Source organism: Numida meleagris, chromosome 1 (assembly GCF_002078875.1).
Source record: "Numida meleagris isolate 19003 breed g44 Domestic line chromosome 1, NumMel1.0, whole genome shotgun sequence".
Classification (NCBI taxonomy): Eukaryota; Metazoa; Chordata; class Aves; order Galliformes; family Numididae; genus Numida; species Numida meleagris.
Window position 1 is genome coordinate 3,629,480 of NC_034409.1, and position 21,706 is coordinate 3,651,185.

General features: G+C 48.7%; 1 protein-coding gene across 7 annotated transcripts in view; it reads left to right on the forward strand.

Moving 5' to 3' along the window:
* Positions 1-21,481, forward strand: part of PFKFB3 (6-phosphofructo-2-kinase/fructose-2,6-biphosphatase 3) — a 39,395-nt gene extending 17,914 nt beyond the window's left edge. For 2 of the 7 annotated variants that reach the window (XM_021384325.1, XM_021384328.1), the window contains 15 exons: positions 1,111-1,228; positions 5,726-5,851; positions 6,128-6,224; positions 6,852-6,918; positions 7,235-7,309; positions 7,601-7,657; positions 8,841-8,965; positions 9,790-9,997; positions 10,684-10,830; positions 11,194-11,298; positions 12,274-12,403; positions 12,601-12,663; positions 12,826-12,890; positions 14,291-14,461; positions 18,717-21,481. In XM_021384325.1, the coding sequence (XP_021240000.1) occupies positions 1,111-1,228; positions 5,726-5,851; positions 6,128-6,224; positions 6,852-6,918; positions 7,235-7,309; positions 7,601-7,657; positions 8,841-8,965; positions 9,790-9,997; positions 10,684-10,830; positions 11,194-11,298; positions 12,274-12,403; positions 12,601-12,663; positions 12,826-12,890; positions 14,291-14,461; positions 18,717-18,746 (1,584 nt within the window). In that variant the 3' untranslated portion in view covers positions 18,747-21,481. The other 5 variants (XM_021384329.1, XM_021384327.1, XM_021384326.1 and 2 more) reach the window with 4 other exon arrangements.

Consider the following 21,706-nt stretch of genomic DNA (forward strand, 5'->3'; position numbering starts at 1 on the left):
TTTCTGCTGGGTTTTTTTTTGGATTTTTTTTTTGCTTTTTTTTTTTTGCATTTCTTTTTGCTTTTTTTTTTGCATTTTCTTCCTTTTTTGCTTTTTTTTACATTTTTCTGCTTTTTTTTGCATTTTTTCTGCCTGCTTTCTGTGCATTTACCTTTTTTTTTTGAGTCCCGCTTTACCTCGTTGCATTTTATTTCTGCTTTCCTTTTCAATTCAGTTCCTGCCTTTTGCGTGCAATTTATTCCTGCTTTTATTTTCTTTTCAGCTCCTGCCTTTTATTCGCCCTTCACTTCTGCTTTATTTATTTGCATTTCACTTCCGCTTTATCACATATCTTTTTTCCTGCTTTTTTTTTTTCCTGCTTAGCTTCATCGCCGTTCCGTTTCTCCTTTTGCTTTACTCGTTCACGTTTTTCCTTCTGCTCTCTCCGTATCCCACTTCCACTCCTCATTCCGACCCCATTATTCCAACCCCCCGCGTTCACTCTTCACTCCCATCCCTCCCCACCACCTGCACCCCACCCACCCCCGAACAAAGCCCGTGGGGGGGAAGGGGGGGGCACAGTGCCGCCGCCTTTGTCCGCCCTGCAGTGCGGGCCACGCTCACCAGGCGGCAGCTCCGCTCCGCTCCGCCCTCCGCGGCAGCGCAACCCTCTCCCCCCGCACCGCCCCCGGGGGCGTGGAGCCGCTGCCGGTTCCCCCCGGGCTACAAATAGGCGGCGTCTGAGGAGCACCGGCTTCAGTGCGAGGAGGGGAGAGGAGCAGTGCTGTTGCTGCTGCTGCATGGTTTTGCTTCCCTGCTGCTGCTGCCGGCTGGTGGGGGTTTGATTTTTAGAAGCGGAAAGAGAAAGAAAAAAAAAAAAAACCCAACTTTGATTTATTTATTATTATTATTATCATTTCGCATTTTGTTATTAACATCGCCGCTTCGCCCTCCTCCTGTGCACGCGGTGACCGCGCGGTGCCTGCACCCCCATCCCTTCGCCCTCCAAGCAGCGAATTGGTTTTATTTTACCGTTTTTCCCTCCTTTTATTTTTTTCCCCTCTCCTTTTCCTTTTTTTATTTTTTTTTATATATTTTCCCTTCCTTCCCGCCCCACACAAACGCCCCAAGGTGGCCGCGGAGCAGCGCAAAAAGACCTTTGTTTTAACCATGCCCATGGAGCTGACGCAGAGCCGCATCCAGAAGATCTGGCTGCCCAATGACAACCGCCCGGCGCTGCCCCGCCGCTGTGAGTAGGGACACGGGGATGCTCGGAGAGGGAGGGGGTGGGGGAGTGGATCGTAGCATCGCAGCGATGGGATGGGAGCAGCCCCGCATCCTTCCTGCGCGATGCTGCCTGCAAGGGCGAGCCCTCCCGATGTCGGCATGTATGTTCCCATATCGCATGAGATCTACAGCAGCGTCCCTATCGTCTATACTCTATAACGCGGCGTGCGATACGTTGTATATGTTACCCACGCGATACGTCCCTCCCTCCGCTCTCCGCCGGCCCGAGTCTCGCTTCCAGCCCCGGAGGTCGGGGGAAGGCGCAGCGCTCCGGGATGCGACCCCACGGGGCACGCGTGGCCTAATTCCCCTCTTCCTCCGCCCCGCGATGCCGATGGGATTAGAAGGCTGCGGGGCAGGGCGCTAAGCTGGGCTCCGTGTTTAAATCCGCCGGGATTTTCGGGCTGTCCTGCGCCCTGTGCGAGGTTTGATTTTTTTGTGTGTGTGTGTGTTTGGGTTGGAATCGATAGCTGAGTTAGAGCCTGGAAGGTTGGAGCACGCCGTGCCGTGCTGAGGGTGGGATGGGGGGATCAGAGGAGAGCAAGGAGGTTAATCTTTAAGTCCCGCAGTGATTTTAAGGGATGGGCAAAAAAAAAAAAAAAAAGCATTTCCGAGCCCCGCACCGAAGCTCAGGATGGTCGGGGCTGTTGAAAAGCGAACTCCGGGCTTAAAATAAAATAGAGTAAATAATAAATAAAAGCGAACGCGTGGGCGCAGCTGTGGCGTGAATCGCAGCGCGGCTCTTCGCTCGCCCTGAGCTGACAGCTGCCGCTAGGGCAGCTCCGTGGGATTCCCCAGTGGGCGGCAGTGGGAATCCATAGGGCTCGGGGAGGGAGGGAGGAGAGGTTGCACTTAGCAGCCCAGCAGGAGGATGGGAGCAGTTGGGTGAATCAGTGTTTCCGAACGTTTTCTCGAGTTTTTTCTTCGAGCTGCTTCGCGTTCCGCTTGGCTGGAAAGTTTGCCCGTTTTAAGGGAAACAAAGCAACGGATTCTTGGTCGCGTTCACGGCGTTCATGCGCGTGGCCGTGCCGGGAGGGGATGCTGTGCCCCGTGTACGTCTGTGGGAGCAGCCCCCGGGGCGCTCCGCAACATCTGGATTGCCGCGGGGCATTGCTTTCAGTGGGACTGGAGGCGGGATGGGGAAACTGGGATAATGCTTTGCAGCTGGAGCGCGGTGATGTGATTTTTCTCAAGGGCTGACACCTTTGAAAGAAATTCCTAAGTGGTTTTTCTTCTTTTTTTTTTTTTTTTTGCTGGTTTCAGACGGGGCAGAGTTATTTTTTTTTAACGTTGTAATTTATTAAGCGGCTCGTTAATACCGTCACTTGGCTTCTAATTATTTTTCTCTTGAGGGGGGGGTGGGGGGGGGAAACAAGTCACGCTTGGGCGTCATTCATTGCGATCTATGGAAAGAGCCCCACTGGGCTTCTGGAATCTCAAGTGGTTTCCCAGAGGCAACGTCCATTCCTCGGCAGCAACAAAGAACGGGGACACAAAGGCGCAATGTGAGGCTGTTGCGGGGGGGAGGAGGGGGGGGGAACCAGGAGCAGCTCGTAGAGCATCAACGGGAAACCGGCGAGTGGATGCTCTGCGCGTGGAATAATTGGCCCGATTGTTCCCGTCCTCATGGATGCGGCGATGCCTTCATCCGGCCCTCGGACGGCGATCCATTCAATGGGGGTCCGGCTGCACGTCGCTCACGTAGGGGCTGGCAAGGGGCCGGGCAGGGGGCTGCAGGGGGAGAGGAGGCGGCGGGGCCCCGCTCCGTCGCATCGCTCCGCACGTGGGACGCGGGGAGATCGCGTGGGTGTGGGTTCCGCGGGCTCCTCGCGGCGATGGGCGGCGTAGGAATGTGTCGCTCGGAGAAGGCGTCAGCAGAATTGGAATAGGAGAAAAGCTGGAAAAAGGGGGAATCTGAGAGGAGCCCGGAGGATGCAGCGTGGGTTTTGGGGAGGGGGAGGCGCATGGGAGCGCTGCCTACAAAGAGGCGGTAAAAGCACGTGGATTTGGGAGGCGGCTCTGTTTTATTTAACCATTTATAGAGGAAAATTTCCCTTTTTTTTTTTAATTTTTTCCCCGTCTGTAGAGGTGCTTAATGCCGAGTTGGATGGGGCCCTGGGCGGCCTGATCTGGTGGGTGGCAACAGCCCGTGGCAGTGGGGTTGGAACTGGATGGGCTTTAAGCTCCCTTCCAACCAAAGCCATTCTATGGTTCAATGAAATACACTGCTGGAGCCTTTTGAAAGTCATCCCTGACCTTGCCTTACCTGGACTGCTATCGATAATGAGTAATGAATATGCATTGAAAAGCCTGATAGCTTTCCAGCGTGGTGAAAAGGAATGATGAATTGGGTCTTTGTGAGGCGCTGGGAGCAAAACACGGGTTCTGTTTCATCCCTGCTGCGAAGTTTCCTGGAGCTCGGGGCTGGCTTTTGTGATTTTGCTGGATTTGGGCTCAGGTTCCTGATAAGTAGGTGCATGTGCTGAGCCCACCGCTGACCTGGAGCTTTGGGGAGCGCTTCCCAGGTTCCTAACCAGATGCTTTTTCATAGTGCAGGGGAACCTGGGTCTTCTATTTGATAGCAAACTGATCTGGGGAGAGATTCATCCCGCTGTTCTCTGTGGTGGTTTTGTTGCCCTATGGAGGCAGGAGCCTCAGTTCTATTTGTCTGGAGCCGAAGGGGGCATGAACAGTACCCAGCATTGTCCCTGTCCCTCATTAAGCACCATTATTTTAATGGCTCAAACCCTCCCGGATCTAATCTTTGCTATCTTGTGTCTGCTGGCAGGTAGAGAAAGGTGGAGTTGATCTATTCAGGTATAGTTCTTATCCATTCCCTCTTAAGTTGTTAGAGCACACGAGCCATGGTTTCTCAGTCTGTACTTACATGCTCAGAGAGGAAAAGCCATTTTCCTTTGGGTGCCTGGCAGCCCCCTGGGTACCCCAGTGTGCAAAGTCAGCGCCTGCCACTGAGGTCAGTGGGAGCTGCCCTGGGCTTTTGAAATGTGGCACCCGGGGGACAGGTCACACAAAGGGACCCAGTGCACTGTCCTGAGGAATGTGTGTGTGTGTGGGGGGGGGGGGGGGTAGAAACCCCACCTTTTTATAGTTTTCTCATCTCCTTTCTGCTTTGGCGAGACAGCCAAGCAGATGATGAGTGGCTCTTTGCAGTTCTGCCGTTTTAACTCGTGGCTTTACTTTGGCTGTAGGAGTGAGTTTGTTTGTTTGTTGGAAGGGAAATGCCACGTGCTTCGCATACTCTCTGCATACCTCTCGGTTTTTTTGCCCATCCCCAAGACCAATCCCTCCCCACTGCCTCCATCCCCTGGCAGCCACCAATTGTGCTGCATCCCGGGATCCCACCTGCCCCATAGCAAGGAGAGCAGCTCAGCTCACAGCCCATAATTAAGGCACATTTTTACGGCTCTGCCATCAGCCATTCACTCCCCGCATTCCTTTCCCATGAGGTTTCCAGGATTGAAGGGTGGATGAGAAATCCCGTTGGAGGGGCTTGCTCCTTGCCGGGAGGGCTCAGCACGTGATGCTGAGTGGTATGAAAGGTGCCTGCCTAATCCAAATTCCATTAGGCATCGTTAAGATCTTCCCTTCCTGCCTGTAAAGCGCTTGGCTTGCTGCCTTGGCCTCTTGATGTGTAGAGCCATGTGAATACTGGTGACGTGGGAGGGCAGAGGGATGCTGCAGTGTATGCTTTCCTATGAACCAATCCATTGCCCTGGAATTTACTTTCTGAAGGATTTATGGAGAAAAGCGACTCTCCTGGGTACCTTTGTCATCATTCTGTCTGCATTTTGGTCGTGCAATTCTATTGAATTGGAGTCTTCAACTTGCCAGTCATGACTCTGGATTTATTTCCAGCTATTTGATACAAGGCCCTCTTTATAACAAAAAGTAACCAGCTTAGGTTTAGGAGAAAAAGAGAAAAATCATTCTCATGTATCTGCTTTTTATATGGTGATGGTTCTAATCAAATTAGGGCCATCTGGATTTTCCTAAGATCAGCCAACCATAGGGATGAGGGGTTGTGTTCCCCTTGGTGGGGAAACAGAGGCACAGAGGATCCTGCAAGGTGCTTTGGGAAGCCAGCTGTTTCTCTGCAGCCATCAGGATGTTCTCCTTTTGCCTGTTGGGTCTGAATTTGGGTCAGCGTGGCATAACTAGGGCAGTTGTCTCACTCATGACTCACAGAGCCATCCACCATATGCTCCAGCTCTGATGTGCTCATTCAGTAGATTCCATTATGGAATTGAGTTGCTGGATTCCCCCCTGCTTGAGGTTTTGGTCATCCAGGTTCATGGGTGGAGGATGCAGGGGAGATGGTGGAGAGGCTTTGGGCTTTCTGCAACTTCAAAAGGACCTGGAGGAGGCTGGCTCAACAACAAGGAAGATGAGCTGGTGGTTTAACAGCTGCTTGTGTTTTGCTTTCTCTTCCTGCTTGTAGCCTGTGGGCCGCAGCTTGCCAATTCCCCCACTGTGATAGTGATGGTTGGCCTCCCAGCCCGGGGGAAGACTTACATCTCCAAGAAGCTGACTCGCTATCTCAACTGGATCGGTGTCCCAACGAAAGGTGAGTGTTTACCAGCCGCTGGGGAAAGGACCAGCTTCAGGTCCTCAGAAGGTGCTACAGGACCTCAGTCCTATGGCTGGTGGGACATTGTCCTGCATGGGATGGGAGATGCCCCATTTTCCCCATCCCTTTGAAACAATGAGGTGCCCCTGAGCCTTTTACTCTAAAGATGTCTTTTCTCAATCTGTTGCTAAAAAGTATTATTCCTTGGAGCTGTGTGCTGAATTGTGCTGATCTGTTCTCCTGGTTTTGATGGTTTTTGCCTTTCTCCTGCAGTTTTCAATGTGGGGGAGTATCGCCGTGAGGCAGTGAAGCATTACAGCTCCTATGACTTCTTTCGCCCTGACAATGAAGAGGCTATGAAAGTCAGGAGGTGAGTGTGCAGCCTGTCCTCCATTTGTGTCCCAAATGTGTTGTGAAGCTCACAGTGGGGTTACTCTGCTTATTTTGGGGTAATGGACAGAAGGGTTGGGCTGGATCTTGAAATTTCTATGATGCAGAGGCACAAATTGAAGCTGTCGGGGCTTGGTAGGTCAGGATTGCCAATGCATCCTACATCACTGGTACCCTGAGATCACTATCAGGCTCAGCGATGGAGGGCATGAGCTCTGCAGTGATGTTTGCCTGTTGCTTCTTCATCTGCCATGACTAGCAGCTTGGTGCTCAGTTTTTCAGTAGGCTGAAGGTGTCACCTGGGAGGGAAGAATGTAGATTTGAGGGCCCCCCTCCTTTGCAGGGATCTGTGTGCCATTTGACATAAGCATCTTGTTGGACATCAGCAAAAAAAAGTTAAGAGGCTGAAGCCAAAGCTCTGAGGAAATGAGGAGGGGATGGTATTAACATTCAGACCCTGCTCTTCCCATGCAGAAGAAACATGCCATAGCGTATGGACCGGAGACTGTGCAAAGTATCCCTCCATACTATTGCTCTGCTATCTACGAAACATAAAATATTTCATTTTAATTGACGTTGAAATAGATTGTTCTGGTCTCTTTTGCAGGCAGTGTGCTCTGGCTGCCCTGAGGGACGTCAAGCTGTACCTGACAGAGGAGGCTGGCCAGATTGCGGTAAGAGATGCCCTCTGCAGTGCTTGGCACTAATCCTGAAAGTGCTGAGCCTTGTGCAGCTCAGGGCAGCGTCACCTGCAGGAAAAGGGGCCGTATGCTCAGAGACTAGGAGGAGGTTCCTAAAAGTTCTGTGCAATTAGGCAGATGGGGGGGAAGGATGTTAGTTAAAGTGCCCTCAATGAGACAGAAAAGTGTGTGGCTAGTGTGAGCTCAGCTTCTATGAAATATCCACTGTTCCATCTGGATTTAGATTGAAGAAGGGCTTGGTGAGAAACCAGGCATCCTTGGTGCTAACCGAAGTCTTTTGTTTTTAAAGGTTTTTGACGCCACAAATACCACGCGGGAGAGGAGAGGGATGATCCTCAATTTTGCCAAAGAAAATGGGTTCAAGGTTGGTACTGTCCTGCCGCTGCCTGTGTTGTGTAGACCACGTGACATTATTTATTATTCGTAATGTGTAGTTTATCACTGACGTGTTGTCCTCATGATGCTCTGTTGTAAGGGGGATTTTTCTGCTGGAATGGGAGATCTTTCCTGGTCCTGAGTGCTGGGGATCAAAAGGACGGAAGTGAGGTGGAGGGAATGCTCGTTGGGTGAAGCAGAGAGGAAGGCTGGGTTGAGCAAGAGCTGGGGGAATGTTCTAAACCTTACTGCTGGCTTTCAGCTGAGCTTTGCTTTGCAGGTGTTCTTCATTGAATCTGTCTGCAACGATCCCAATGTTGTTGCCACCAATGTCATGGTAAGCATGAAATCCACTTGCTTTTGTTTTCTCTGGTGTAGGGTTTCCCACCTGTGTCCAACTGGCTTCTTTTCAAAAGATCTCTTGCCAGACTCAGTTGAGGGTTAGGAGTTCTTTGTCTTCTTATGATATATTTGTCCTGGGATGAGAAGGGAGCCCTTGCAATTCTGTTGATATCTAATGGTATCAAGGAGAGGTGTATAAAGTATTTAGGATACTTTTGTGACCCCAAGCTCCCTTTTGAAGAGATAGGTGTGGTTAAGGGTTTAAATCCCATCAGATTGCTTGATGGGTGTGGTTTAAATTCCAGTTAGATTTGGTGACTTCTGCCGCATCCAGTTTAACAGTATCTATTCAGGTCAGCTTTGCAGGGAGTAGCAGCTTAGCTTAGAGGCTTCCTGCCACTAGCTGAGTGAGATCTTGAATGGGGGAGTGACTTAAAACGTTGCTTATCAGCTCCTTTGGGAGCTACTCGATCTTTGATTTCTCATCAGCAGAAATGAGCTCTTTCCCGTTAGGCTTGGCTAGGGTGAGTAGATGCTAATTGGCCTACCTGGGCATGATTAACTTCAATGGAAGTGTCCTTTCCCCCCTTGGGCTATGTTCCAACCTTATCTCCAGTCTGTATTTTGTGAGTTGTTTTACAGCGTCTGGGAATGTGTCACAAGATATCCAGAGTCTACAGGGGTTTTTCATGGGGTTTTGCCCTGCCCCCAAGACTGGCTTTGCAATGGGCACAAGCCTAGGGGCATTTGTTCCTGCTGGGAGCTGCTGCCCTGTGATGTTATCCCATAGGTTCCTGGATTGTTTGGGAGGTTACTGATGTGTAATACTTCTGCTCCAACCCAAATCTTCAGGAAAGACATCATATTAAAGCAAGTTAGACAGAATTTAGTCCCTGTGAGTTCTCCTAGTCCACTTCTAGCATATTTTAGTGTGTGTTCACTAATGGTTTATAGCAAATCCATTTTCCTTGTGCTTAACTTTGGGTCTCGTTCACTTCTAAGTGATGGATGTAAAATGGCTCAGCCAACAGCTGGGTCATGACAGGATTTTGAGGTTAGCATGGTCTGTCTGTCTGAGCCCTACTGTGCTTGTTGCCCCAGGTGGGGCAGCAGCCTTCTCTGCCTGCTTTGGAAGCTTCCTAACCTCTCCTTTTGGTGTGTTCTCTCTTCCGTTGCAGGAAGTAAAACTGTCCAGTCCTGATTACCGGGACTGTAATTCGACCGACGCCATGGAGGACTTCATGAAGAGAATCAATTGTTACCAGGCCAGCTACCAGCCACTTGACCCTGATGACTATGACCGGTAAGAAACTTTCCTGGCTTACAAAGAGTCTGTCTTTGAATGCCTTTTGTTTCCTGGGAATGGGGTAATTAAGTATGGAGCTGTATTTCACTTGGTGTTCAAACACATGACTGTGCTAGCATAGTGTGTGGCCAAGGCTTGCTGTAAATCATGCTTCTTCCTTGAAAATGTAAGGCCCTCTTCTCCAGCCCTGTGTTAGGGAGCGTGTTCAGATGTACTGGTTTTGACCATATTCATAGAAACACGAGTGTCTTGAACTGGAAGAGACCTTAAAGATTATCTAGTTCCAGGCATAAATACAAATAAAACAAAGGGATGGGCAGGTGGGCTGGAGTGTTTCTGGGATGCTTTTGTCATGGTGCTAGTTAAAGGAAGGGGTTGCTTACACAGGCTCAAAGTTGACCCAGGGCACATAACTAAGGCTTGCTCAGCCTTTGCTGTCCTGCATGGCCATGTGGGCAGCCAGTCAGCAATGTTTTACCTCTCAACCTTTCCACTGCTCACAAACACATCCATGTGCCCTGCGTGGATAATCCTGGTCCAGCTCAGTGCTGTCCTGAGGTAGAACATGCTTCTTGCTGGGCTTAATCCTCTTCACTGCTGCAAGGAGGGAAGCTGATTACATTCATTTTACTTAGCTCTCCATGAATTGCTGCGACCTGACAACTTCCTGTTGAAAATTGCCTGCAGGAAATCCTTTTAGCCGAATGATTATATTGACTGAGATACCTCACAAGGCCGTTTTGTGGAGTGATGGTTTTCCTTTCTACTTTACCTGCTATACCCACTTCCCTCCCCCCATCCTTGCTGTGTTTTCCCTATAGGGAGCTTTCTCTCATCAAAGTCATCGATGTTGGCCGGCGGTTCCTGGTCAACAGGGTTCAGGATCACATCCAGAGCAGGATTGTTTACTACCTGATGAACATCCACGTCCAGCCCCGCACCATTTACCTTTGTCGGCATGGTGAGAGTGAGTTCAACCTCAAGGGAAAGATTGGAGGTGACTCAGGCCTCTCCAACAGGGGCAAGAAGGTAAGGAGGAGAGGAATATTTATTTCCCTGGGATTTGGCTGTAGGAGATGCCATCTTTTGGGCTGAGTGTATATTCGATGCCAGCTGGGATGATCTGAAGATCCATCTATAGGGCTGGTTAGATTTCGGCTCAAGCATGGCCTCAGAAAGAAGACTCTTACATATAATTAACAGCTCAGTTCACTCAATAACTGATTATTCAAGGATGTGGTCAAGAGAGCTGGTTCATGGAGGGCTAATACTTATTTTGGCTTTCCATTACCATTTTAAAGTCCAAATGGACTCACTCACTTTAGGTGTGACGTTGAGGACTATGTGAAACATGAAATTAACTCTCTGACAAATAAACAGAGCTGTGGTTAAAGATGGTCTGGGATATTTCACATCATAGGAGAGTCCAGGTTGTGACATGGTTTCTTGGATGCTGCTGCTGTTCCCTGATTACGTTAGGTTGCAGCTTTCTTTTCTTCTGTTCTTTGTTCTCATGCTCCTTTGTAGCTTTTTGGGAAGGACAGATGTGTGAGGCTATTCCCCACCTTAGAACAGAAGGCCAATACATCTTCCTATGGAATACAGAAGAGGACCTGCAGAAGGGAATGTTTACTAGGAAGCAGGGGGGAGAACTCATTGGGAATCTGAATGGGATCCCACTGAGATCAGGAGCCAACCTCTTCTCTGTCCTACAGTTTGCAGTGGCACTGAATAAGTTTGTTGAGGAGCAGAACCTGAAGGACCTCAAAGTCTGGACCAGCCAACTGAAGAGAACAATCCAAACAGCAGAAGCACTCCAGCTGCCCTATGAGCAGTGGAAGGCCCTCAATGAAATAGACGCTGTAAGTAGCGTTGATTGCAGTAGGAAAGGCTAATTGTGGGCTGGTGGAGGGGATGATAGTGCTGGCATTTTTTCAGTCTTGCCTCAGTCTCACCTCCTTCAGGGAGCTTTCCCTTCTATGGGGAATTGTATACTTCTCCTGCTCTAGCACTCAAAAGTTGACTTGTGATTTTACCTCTACCTTATGCAGAACATTCAAGATGTTGACTTAAAATCATCTTAATCTACTTATTTTGCATGAAACTGCTCTATATCTGATCTCTTAGCAGATTAAAGACAGTTGCCTTGGAGAAGGGTGTGCATGTTAGGTGGGCTGATCCTTTTTAGCATGGCCAGTAACCTCACGGCTATCCTCTTCTTGCAGGGTGTGTGTGAAGAAATGACTTATGAGGAAATCAGGGACCAGCATCCAGAGGAATTTGCTTTACGTGATCAGGATAAATATTACTACCGCTATCCTTCTGGAGAGGTAGGAGACCTTTAGAGATGTGGCTTTTACTTGAATATGGCCTTCTTGTTTTCAGGCTGTTCCCTACACCCAGAGTAGGAGAGTAGAAGAAAAGCAGATGCTCCCATTTTTGCTCCCACTTTTTAGATCTAAAGAAATATATCACTTAACAAACTGTCCCACTGATTTCATAGTATATTAATTGGAAACATCCAAAGGCTTCTTAGTCCATCCTCTCCATTAGGTTCACTCAGTGTCATGCTGCCCAGGCTTTCCCCTTTCGTTTCTGAAGTAGTAATTTCATCCTTTGCTCTCTGCGTCATTTGCTGAGGTTTGATGCTGATGTCTCTGTTCCTGGCTTGGGGAACGCTGTCTGCTTTCAAGGTGTGACATACGGAGGTGGGAATTTACGTCACTTCCAGATGGTAATTTTAGTTGTGAACTGACCTTTTTAGTCCCAAATTAAAAATCATGTCCATAGACACTAGGGAACAATAAATATTTAGTGTCATCCTAATGACAGCATGTCTAAAGGAGAGTGTCTGGGAGTGACTGATGTTGACTCTAGGTGTCTGGGTTCCTTCTGGTTTTCTGTCATGGTTTTATATGAAATGCTTCATCATGAAACCTTTCAAAACCTCAGAGATATTCAGAGTGCTTCATACTTTAGAACTTATAAACCCCCAGAAAAGCAAGTTTTGAGACAACAGAGGCAGTAATCTCAAAGCCTCTGTGCAGCTGTAGCTTACCTCAATAAATTCTTCAGGGCTGTAATTGAGATATAAATGGTTTATTTCTTCCTCTTGATCAGTATCTATGTTCTAGAGTAGCCAAGTTGAGGCACTGTTGAACTTTACTCATCTTCAGCAGTAATTATGTTGGTTTAGTTTAATCAGAAGCATGAAATCAATACTTAGACCGAGACAATGATGATTGTTTCTTGTGAGATCCTTGTCTTCCTGACTCTATGCCTATCTTCTTGCTCTTCTGTTTCAGTCCTACCAAGACCTGGTGCAGCGCCTGGAGCCAGTCATCATGGAGCTGGAGAGACAAGAGAATGTCCTTGTGATCTGTCACCAGGCTGTCATGCGCTGTCTCCTTGCTTACTTCTTGGACAAGAGTGCAGGTGAGCTCCCTATCCCTGGGCAGGAGGTGGATCCTGTTGGAGGACGGATGCAGCTTGGAGGAGATGAGATGTGCTTGTGTCCATGCAGGGCCCGGAGCGTGCATCTGTTTGCTATGGGACGGCTTTAGGTGCTGAGAAAGATATCTGATCCTATTTTTAGAGAGAGGTAGGATAATCTTGGTTTGCTTTCTCTGCAGATGAAATGCCCTACCTGAAATGTCCTCTTCATACGGTATTGAAGTTGACTCCAGTGGCTTATGGTAAGTGGGAACGCTACTTATCAATGTGCTGAGGTGTTCACCCTGCACCTCCTCCCAAATCCAAACCTCTGGGAGATGGGCAGAGGTGTGGGATGGAACACCTTGTAATGCCTTCTCTTGGGTTTGCTGACAGCCTCTGTCTCTCTGTGCTTCCTTCTGCAGGCTGCCGCGTGGAATCCATCTCCCTGAATATTGAAGCTGTTAATACTCACAGGGAGCGGCCAGAGGTAAGTGTTTCTTTCCCTCTGAGCCATCCCTTGGTGTCCCTTTCCTTTCCCTTGTGGTAACCCAGCAGGGAGGATGCCTGGGGAGATTGCTCAGCCCAGTGCTCAGAGTGCCACTGGAGGACTGGGAGCATCAGTTGGGCTCTTGCTCTGCGTAGATGTGGCTGATTGAGGGCTTTCTAAGGGAAAAGGACTCTTGCATGTGCCTGCTACCTAGTTTAAGGCTGACCAAGGGAAAGGTCAGCCAGTCTCTGACTTTTTCCTTTGTGGTCATCCACTTGCCCAACAGGGAATAGAGCTGTGGATGGAGAAGGTGACTTCTCCCAGGTGTCCCAGCTGACTGGCAGAGCCCATGCTCAGTGGCTTGGCCAGCATCTGCCTGTGTAGTTTTTCCTGGTGTTCCTGTGGCTCCATGAGGCTACCAGAGTGCTGTTATTAGGGTGGTGGACTACCAGGGAGAAGACCCCTTGCATGGAGGGGAAAAACTCCATAAGGTCAGGTCTGTGTGCTCCACCAGGAGCTCAGAGGCCAGAACTAGGAGACATCAGAGCCAAGGGGACACCAGGTTGGTGGTGAGGCTGGATGGTCACTAAAGGGGGACCCTGCTTCCCAACCTTTCCAGCTCGTGGTGATGAGTCCTGTCTGGGTTTTGGATGGTCTCATCCATCCCCTTTTGGACCACGTATTTTCTTCACTCCCTGACCTCAATGTGTAGGGAAGGCTGGTCAACTCCCCATAGCATCTGGGCCATTGATGCCCTCATGTCACCATTGTTGGGGGTGGCTGTGGGGCTCAGGATGGAGCGAGGCACGTGCAAAGCTCTTGGGTTCCTCTGCTCGGCTGCAAGGGCGCTGCCCTCCATCCCACATGCCTTGAGTTGGAGCTTGGTGCTGTGCTGACCCTCGCTGGCTGCTCTGTCCCACTTCCCCATCCTTTCTTATCCACTCGGGCTCGCTCGTCTTTCCTCTTCTTGCTTTCACACTCGGAGGGACCAGCTTTGAGGAGCAGAGCGATGGGCACCGCTCTGTTGTGCCAAGCGGTGGCTGTTGGTTACTGCTACACTGTGTAGTAATGCACGTTTACATTTTTGTGGTTGAAGGCTCTGGTGTGGAGAAACTCTATCTCGCTTCTCAGTGCAGGGCTTTTTTTTTTCCTCCCTTTCTTGGGAAATCATATTATGTTCTCAAACATTTTGCATCAGTTTCTCTTTTTTTGGTGTCCAGAGCACTTCATTGCATCCAACTAATCCTTTGCACATCAAAAGCAATTGTGGGGGAAAAGCAGAGGCTGCTTTAAGGAAAAAACAACTTGCTTTTTTTCTTTATAACTGTCGCCTTCTTCCCTTTTCATTTTTTTAATTTATTTTTATTTACTTTTTTTTTCTTTGTCTCACTCTAATTTAGGAAGCAAAGAAGGGACCTAACCCGCTCATGAGACGTAATAGCGTTACCCCTCTAGCAAGCCCAGAGCCCATCAAAAAACCTCGCATCAACAGCTTTGAGGAGCATGTGGCTGTTTCTTCCGCCCTGCCAGGCTGTGTTCCTCAGGAAGTGCCCACGCAGCTGCCGGGACAAGTTAGTTGAACTCTTTTTTTTTTTTTTTTTTGGTTGTCATTCTCGTTGTTTGTTTGTTGTCCTCCTCCTGTCGCTCCTGAAGCTGAGAACGGCTTGCACTTGTCGCAACTTGTGCTGCTGGCTCTGAGATGCTCTGTCTGCGCTTCTCCCATGGGTGCTGTACCCCCTTCTCTGCACTGGGTTGGTTTTTGGGAGCAGCCAGTGATAGGTGGCTGTCAGTCCTTTGGTCAGCCCAAAGCTCTGGATTGAATCAAGACGCTAATCTAGGAATTGCCTCGTTGTCCCCCCCATCTGACATTGCTGTGTCACAGAATTGTGGAATGGTTGGGGTTGGAAGGGACCTCTGGGGGCCAGCTGGTCTAAGCTCTCATCAAGCCAGCATCATCCAGTGCAGAGTCCCCACAACTATGTCCATGTGGGAGCCAGTTGGCTAAGCAGGCAAAACCAAAGGGCTCATGCCTCCCTCCCCCTCACCCCACAAATGCATTTGCTCCACTGTAGACCTGGGCATTGCAACAACACAAATGTTCTTGGGGTTCCACTGAGAATGTAACTGTCAGGACCCATTTCTGCCTGCAGTTCTCTATTCCCAGAGGAATAGGCAAAATGGACCAAAACTAAGTAGAAGCCTCTTTGGGAGTTCACCATGCTCTGTGCATCATTTGCTTTCTGCAGCATAGAAATGATTCATAGAATCATTGAAGTTGGAAAGACCACTAAGTTCAGCTAGCCCAACCATGAACCCATTCCTGTGATCACTCTAGACCATGTCAATCAGTGCAACATCTGCCCTTTTCTTGAAAACCTCCAGAGATGATGGTGACTATACCACTTCCCTGGGCAGCCTGTTCCAATACCTCACCTCTCTTTCTGAGAAAGATATTATGAAAACCTTCAACCTGATCCTCACCTGCTATGTTGCTTGTATGTTGTCTCTTCTTTCACCCGCCTGTGAAAAGATGGAGAAGAAGAGACCTTGCTTGGGACAGGGTTCCCAGAAACAAAAGCCCCATCCCTTAGTGAAGGAGCTTGGGTGGAACCAGAGAAGCAGCCATATACATGCATAAGCTTCATATTGTGCTGCTTGTTGGATCTTGTTGTCTTGTCTGCTCCTTCTTAACCTTGTCTGTGTTGTCCCCAGTCCCTCCTCAGCCAGGATTAGGGTGACGTGCCCCCTGGCTCCCCTCCATCTGCTCTGCTTCATGTCTTTGCATGAACCTTTCCACCCTGGACAGCACTGAGCAGATCAGTTCCTCAGTTTCTTGGCTTTTGGGGCTTTGCTTTTTGGGCTGCTCGAGTCTTACAACAAACTCTGTCCTGGCTTTAGGAAGTGCTTGGTGTCCAGGTGCCCCTTGCTGCTATCCCATGTCCCCTGCCCTGTCTCGCGCGGCGTTACTGACACCTCTCTTTCCCTTCTCTCTGTCTCTCTACAGCCTTTACTAGGAAAGGCATGCCTGTAAGTACCTTCTTGCGTCTTATTCTCTTCCCTCCCTCTTCCCCTGTTTCTCACTGTCCCACTGGTTATTTTGTTGCTGTGAAACGTGGCTGGGGCATGGTTTTCTTGGACTGAATGTTTGTGTGTTGGGGTGGGAACTGGGGGCATCTTAAGAATTACAAAGAGGAGACTATGAGCGCTGTGTTGTCCAACCCCTAAGTATCCTATCTTGATTAAGTGCCCAAATTGTGTTGGGAAACAGAGCAAATTACTACTTAAGGATGCTGTTTTCAGATGCTGTCTGAATTCCTGCTTTCTCATTGAGTAGTTGGAGATACCCTTGGGTTTTCCTTGAGTTTTCCGTGGTAGCACTTCACAAGTGATAGACCCAGGTGATCTGTCTGTCATGTGGACTCTTGAGTTATGCCTGAGTGATGCCACTGAAGATACGCAGATAAGGTTCTGACCTCAGCTCCCAGTGGGGTTTTATCACCTGTGTGGGAGCTGGAATATATTTCTGGGAGGTGGGATGATCCTGGCATCTGTAGTTCTGCAAATGTGAATTTTGGGACAAACCTGCCCGGATGTTTTTGGCAGATTAGACACAAAGATGTTGCCTTGACCTAGCTCTAGAAGGCAACATGCCTTGAGCATTTAATGCATTACTTAGGATTGACTGAGGTTTTGACAGTGCTGTTAAATTATTGTATAATAGGGACAAGACGGTTCTGGATAAATTGAAGCCTTTGAACTCATTTCATGTTACCTCACTGAGTAAAGAGAGCATCAGTCATTAGAGAATGCTCAGACATCTTCTCAAAAACTAGGGAGATTTGGGAGTTTGGCTGGGATAGTACCTATGTGTCTCTGCCCTTTGTAGAGCAATCAGCCCACATCCATCCTTGTCCTGGTTGATTCTGTGAGATGAAGGTGGGAAGAATTGGTATAAACTGGCTTTGCTTGTGTGTAACGGCTGGTGGACCTCACGTTTGTTCCCTTTTCCCCAGAATGGATGGTAGAAAAGTCAGACTTGGCTTTGTTGACGAGTGTGTTTGGGAAGAGCGTGCTGATGTTCCTGGGTGAACGCTGAGCTGCCCACCATGGTGTGCACGCCTATGCTCCTTCTCTTGCCTCGATAAAGTTCCTGGTCTTTGGTTGCTTTGAGAGTGACTTTCTTTTTGTCCATCCCTCCATCCAGTTTTTTCCTATCTGTGTTACAATAAAAAAGTATTGCATGCTGGCTGGGACACCAAAAAAAAACCCTCTGACTTTGGGAGGTTTGCATCAGGTTGTGCTACACCAAGAGCTCTTGGAGCAGGTGGTGATGGCTTCCATCCCAGGTGTAGGCTGGATGCAGCAAGCTAAAGTTCTCCAGTTCTGGGAGTCTGCTTCCACTTACTGTTGTGGGACTTAAGATTTGCTTTTGAGGGAACCAAGAAGAAGTCACTAAGCCTTTGCTTTGTGAGAGACCTTTATCACTGTCACTTCTCCTGTCATCTTGTTTGTGCATCCAGACCTTCACCCTCTCCCACCACAATCCGTATGCGGTCAGGAGAGGTGGAGATCTCCTCCCTCCCCAGTTTGCACTGCTGGAGGTGGTTGGCAGCAACAGCATTGCTGAGTCAACCATCCCCAATGGGGACTTGACCCCATCCAGGGGACACCTGAAGATCCCAGGGACATAGCTGTGTGCCCCTGGACTGCTTTGGGTTTGCAGGATGAACTGATGTGATGGTTTCTTTTCCTTTTGCTTGGTTTGTGATCCAAAGTGCACTTTGTAACAACAAGCCGACTTAAAGTTTCTCCTCTCCCCTCCCTTTTTCTCCCCTTTCACTTTTCATGCTTAAAGACGACCCGTTTGTCACTTTCTCAAAGTTTTCTCTTTACTAATATTTCCAAGGTAAATAGCTGTGGGTGCATGTGGCTTTTCCTAACCCTTGTCCTGTCTCTTTAGCTACTGCAGAACAGTGCTGTCTCGTAGCATGGCCATGGCTCCTGGTGCTTGTAAGAGACAGTTTAGGTTGTAAAAGATTAAAAATAGGTTGAGAAGCCTTCCTAGCTGTTTCCTAGTCCCTTCCCCCACTCTTTTTTTGTATAGTTTTGTGATGTGAGAAATGTCCTTGTTGTGGTCATCTCTCCTTGGGTTCCTCTGAGGGATGGTCTTCTATAGTCATCACTTCTGGGAGCTGTTCCTGCTGGTGTTCAGCTGGTTGTCTGTGGATTTGTGGTCCTTACTGCTTGCTGTGCACTAGTGGATGCCTCTTCTTGACACTGTGGTGGCACCAGGGCTGTGCTTGCAGCCTTTCTAGAACCTTTGAAATGTTACAGGTGAACATTGGCTTCAGCTGCACCACTGATGGTGGCTGGTGTCCATGCCAGCTCCTCCAGGCCGTCATTGCACTGGCTGGAGCTGGTTATGCAGCAGGGCAGTGCTGGGGATGGGCAAACAGTGACTTCCACCTAGCAGATGTTGGGACACTGCCCACCCCTGTGAGGAGGAAGATACATGCTTAATTAGGCTCTTACGGTGTCCTGTGCCATTGTCTTGCATGGACCAAAGAGCAGCTCAGTTTTCAGGCCTACCTTTGCCACATTGCCACCCTATGGATGTGATGCTCAAGGGTGGGATTCAGGCAGCAAGTCAACCTGTCTCCCTCCCCTCTTTCCTTGGGTGGACAGTGTCTTCTCCTTCTGTGGTAGATGGATGCTTTCTTAGTTGTGACCCATGTTGTAGCCTTGTGCCCCTGTCCCTTTCTCAGTGTGCAAACTGAAGATGCTCCAAGCATGACTCCAACCATGCTCCTTACCCTCTCGTTGCAGAACATGAACAACTCGCAGAAGCCGTCGTGAGTCCCTTAGCGCTGTCGCGAGGCCACCAGCGACGCCAGCTCCCATCCCATCGTCATTTCTGAAGCTTGCTTGTAAACAGGTCTCCTCCGTTTGTGGCGAGGTCGACCCTCGGCTGTTTCTACCCACGCCTGTTCATCTGCAAACTGCTCTGCTGGAGGGGGGAGAGAGGTGGAAGAGCGATGGAGAGGAGGGAGACGAGCTCCCAGGTCTTCAGGCTGCGGCATTGCTCTCCTCTCCGGTGTCCTGCTAGTGTGTAGCAAGCTGGGAAGCGTTTCTAGCGCACAGGAGATCCCAAGTTCTAATTTTCCTTCTCTAAGCGGTTTTGATCTCTTTTTGTATAGACTAATGGTACCCATCCGTCTTTGGGTGGAGTGTGTATATACATGAATGGTGCGGGGTTAGCAGAGTAATGGGGACAAGAAGGGTGGGAGGGAACAAAGGGGGAATTTGGATTTTTTTCTATTATTATTATTATTATTAAGTATTACTATTTTTTTGCAAGAAAGCCCCTAATGCAGTGCTGTGTTGCAGTCCTTCACATGCACCAGCTACAGCCTGCCATGAGCACAGCCCAGCTCATCAAGATACATGAAAACTGCTGGTTTTAGCCAATAATAATAATAATAATAATAAAACCCTCATGTTAATTGATGCACCTCAAAGGGGGGTTGCAGAGAATATCAGTCTGCTGCTGTGAAACTGGCTGTGAGCTGCTTGTAGTACTGGGGGGAACCACACTGTTGGCTCCTGGGGATGCTCTGCATTGGAGGGAAGAGGAGATGGGGTGGCTGCATCACTGCGGGGACGTAGGTGGGCAGCTGCACTGGGTGCATTTTGCAGACACACAGGTGTCTTGGCCAGGATGCAGGAAGCCCTGGGTGTTGATGAAAAGTCGCAAGAAGAGAATTTATTGTTGCCGTTCTTTTTCTTTAAAATATATACATGCACACAGATGTGTGTGTGGGTATGTGTTTATACTTAGAAACCGCTTGGTTTTTGCACTTTATTTGTGGCAGGAGCATGACTATATTTCTTTTGTTGTTTTTTTTTAACCTGTGCCTCTTAACAGGGGAAGCTTGAATACAGGCAACTCTTTTTTTTTTTTAATTTTTGTGTGTGTGCTGGGAAGCTGGGACTGCACAAAAGCAGTAGGTATGGCTTCCAAGGGGGGTGGGTGGGGGTGTGTGTGTGTGCAGGGGGCAATGGACACAGTCCTGGCTTGGGCTCCCTTGGCCATCTCCTGGAGGTTGGAGATAAGAGTTCTTGATGCAGGCTGTGAGCCAGCAGTTGACTGTGGCAATTAACCACTACTGCATTGTGCAAAAATCTGTGGTTTCCCCCCCAATCCCCTCCTGTGTTCAGCATCTCCGTTCCCATGTTGTGCTTTTTTTTTTCCCCTCCCACCACAACTGAACTGGAGGCAGGAGGTAAAGTCATCAGAGTCCTCTTCTGACCCTGCAGGGTTGGAGATGGGCAGCCCTTTGCTTTTATCCTTTTTACAGCTTCCTCCTCTCCCCTGGGTAGGAAACAACATCCCTGCAGTTGGGAGCAGAGAGGTTTGGGGGGAAGTGTTGAGTGGTTGTTGTTGTTGTTGGGTTTTTTTTCTTTTAAATTATTTTATTTTGGTTTCTGGGGGGTTTGGTCCCTTTGTCCTTTGAGAAAAGGTGAACCACAGTGCCTAGTGCTTCAGTCCCATGCAACAAAACCACATTGCATAGGCTCGGAGCAGTACCGACAGCAGGGAAGGCTCAGGGACTACACTGGTCCCTATCCAACCATCTTGGTGGTGCCCTGTATGAGCGTGTCCATATGTGTATATTGTACAGATGAAACAAAAACACTTATTTCCCTTCTTTTTAATTTGTAATAACCGCGTTAAAGCAGACCTGCGTGCGCATGCGGTTGGCGTCAGCCCTTTTGGTTTCTCTGCCTTTGAGAAGGGCAGTCGCTGGGGGAAGGTGACTTTGCCTTCTCAGCCCGTTTCCTGGGGAGTTGATCTGTCTCCTCCTGCTACCCAAAGATAAGCCAGCACACGCAAACATGATATCTGGCTGCCCATGATCAGTCTTGTAAACATGATGTTTGGGTGTGTATTTGAGTGCGTGTCTATGCATACATATATATATCTGCAAGGAAAAAAAAAAACTAAACCCAAACCTTAATTTCTTCTCTAGAAATAGAAGTCTTGGTCTACAAAAAGATGAAATTTTAAAAGCCTACCAATTTCATTTTTATTTTTTCCCTCTTCATCAAGAGGGGAGGTTGGCCCATGAGTAGTGAAGTAGTCCTCTCCGTGCTGGGAATGGGTGGCAGGATGTCATCTCCATCCCATCCCATCATGCTGCCCGTTGTGTTTTGGCTGTACAACCAAAGCCCAGGCAATGATGCTGCAGCCAAGGAGGGTGGGAAGAGGGACTTGTTGAACCACACCAGTGATTTTTTTTTCCCCTTTTACTTATTTTTTTTTCCTGTTTTTTTTTGTGTGTGATACTTGAATTTATTTTTTTATGATTTTTTTAATAGCAAAGCGCTGTTTATTTATTTAATGTATACTGCAAAGCTTGGAGAGAAGGGTAGTTGGGATTTTTTTTTTTGATTTATGCTGTTAACTGTTCTGTACATACATCTGGAATAACTGCCTGATATCAAGCTGTGCCAGCTTAAACAGGGTCTGCCTTTCAGAAATTTGTATATTTTGCAGTTGCTGGACCAATAAAATACCTTGTTGAAATACAGACATTACTTGAGTCTTCCCTTGCTTTAAATTCATGCCCTTGGGCACAGCGTGGAGGTGTTCAAGGCCAGGTTGGATGGGGCCCTGGGCAACCTGATCTGGTGTGTGGCAACCAGCCCATGGCAGGGGGTTGGTGCTTGATGATTTTTAAGGTCTCTTCCAGCCAAAAGTGTTCTATGTTCCAACCTAAGCTTGGTGTTCCCAAGGGTGACCATGCCCAATGTAA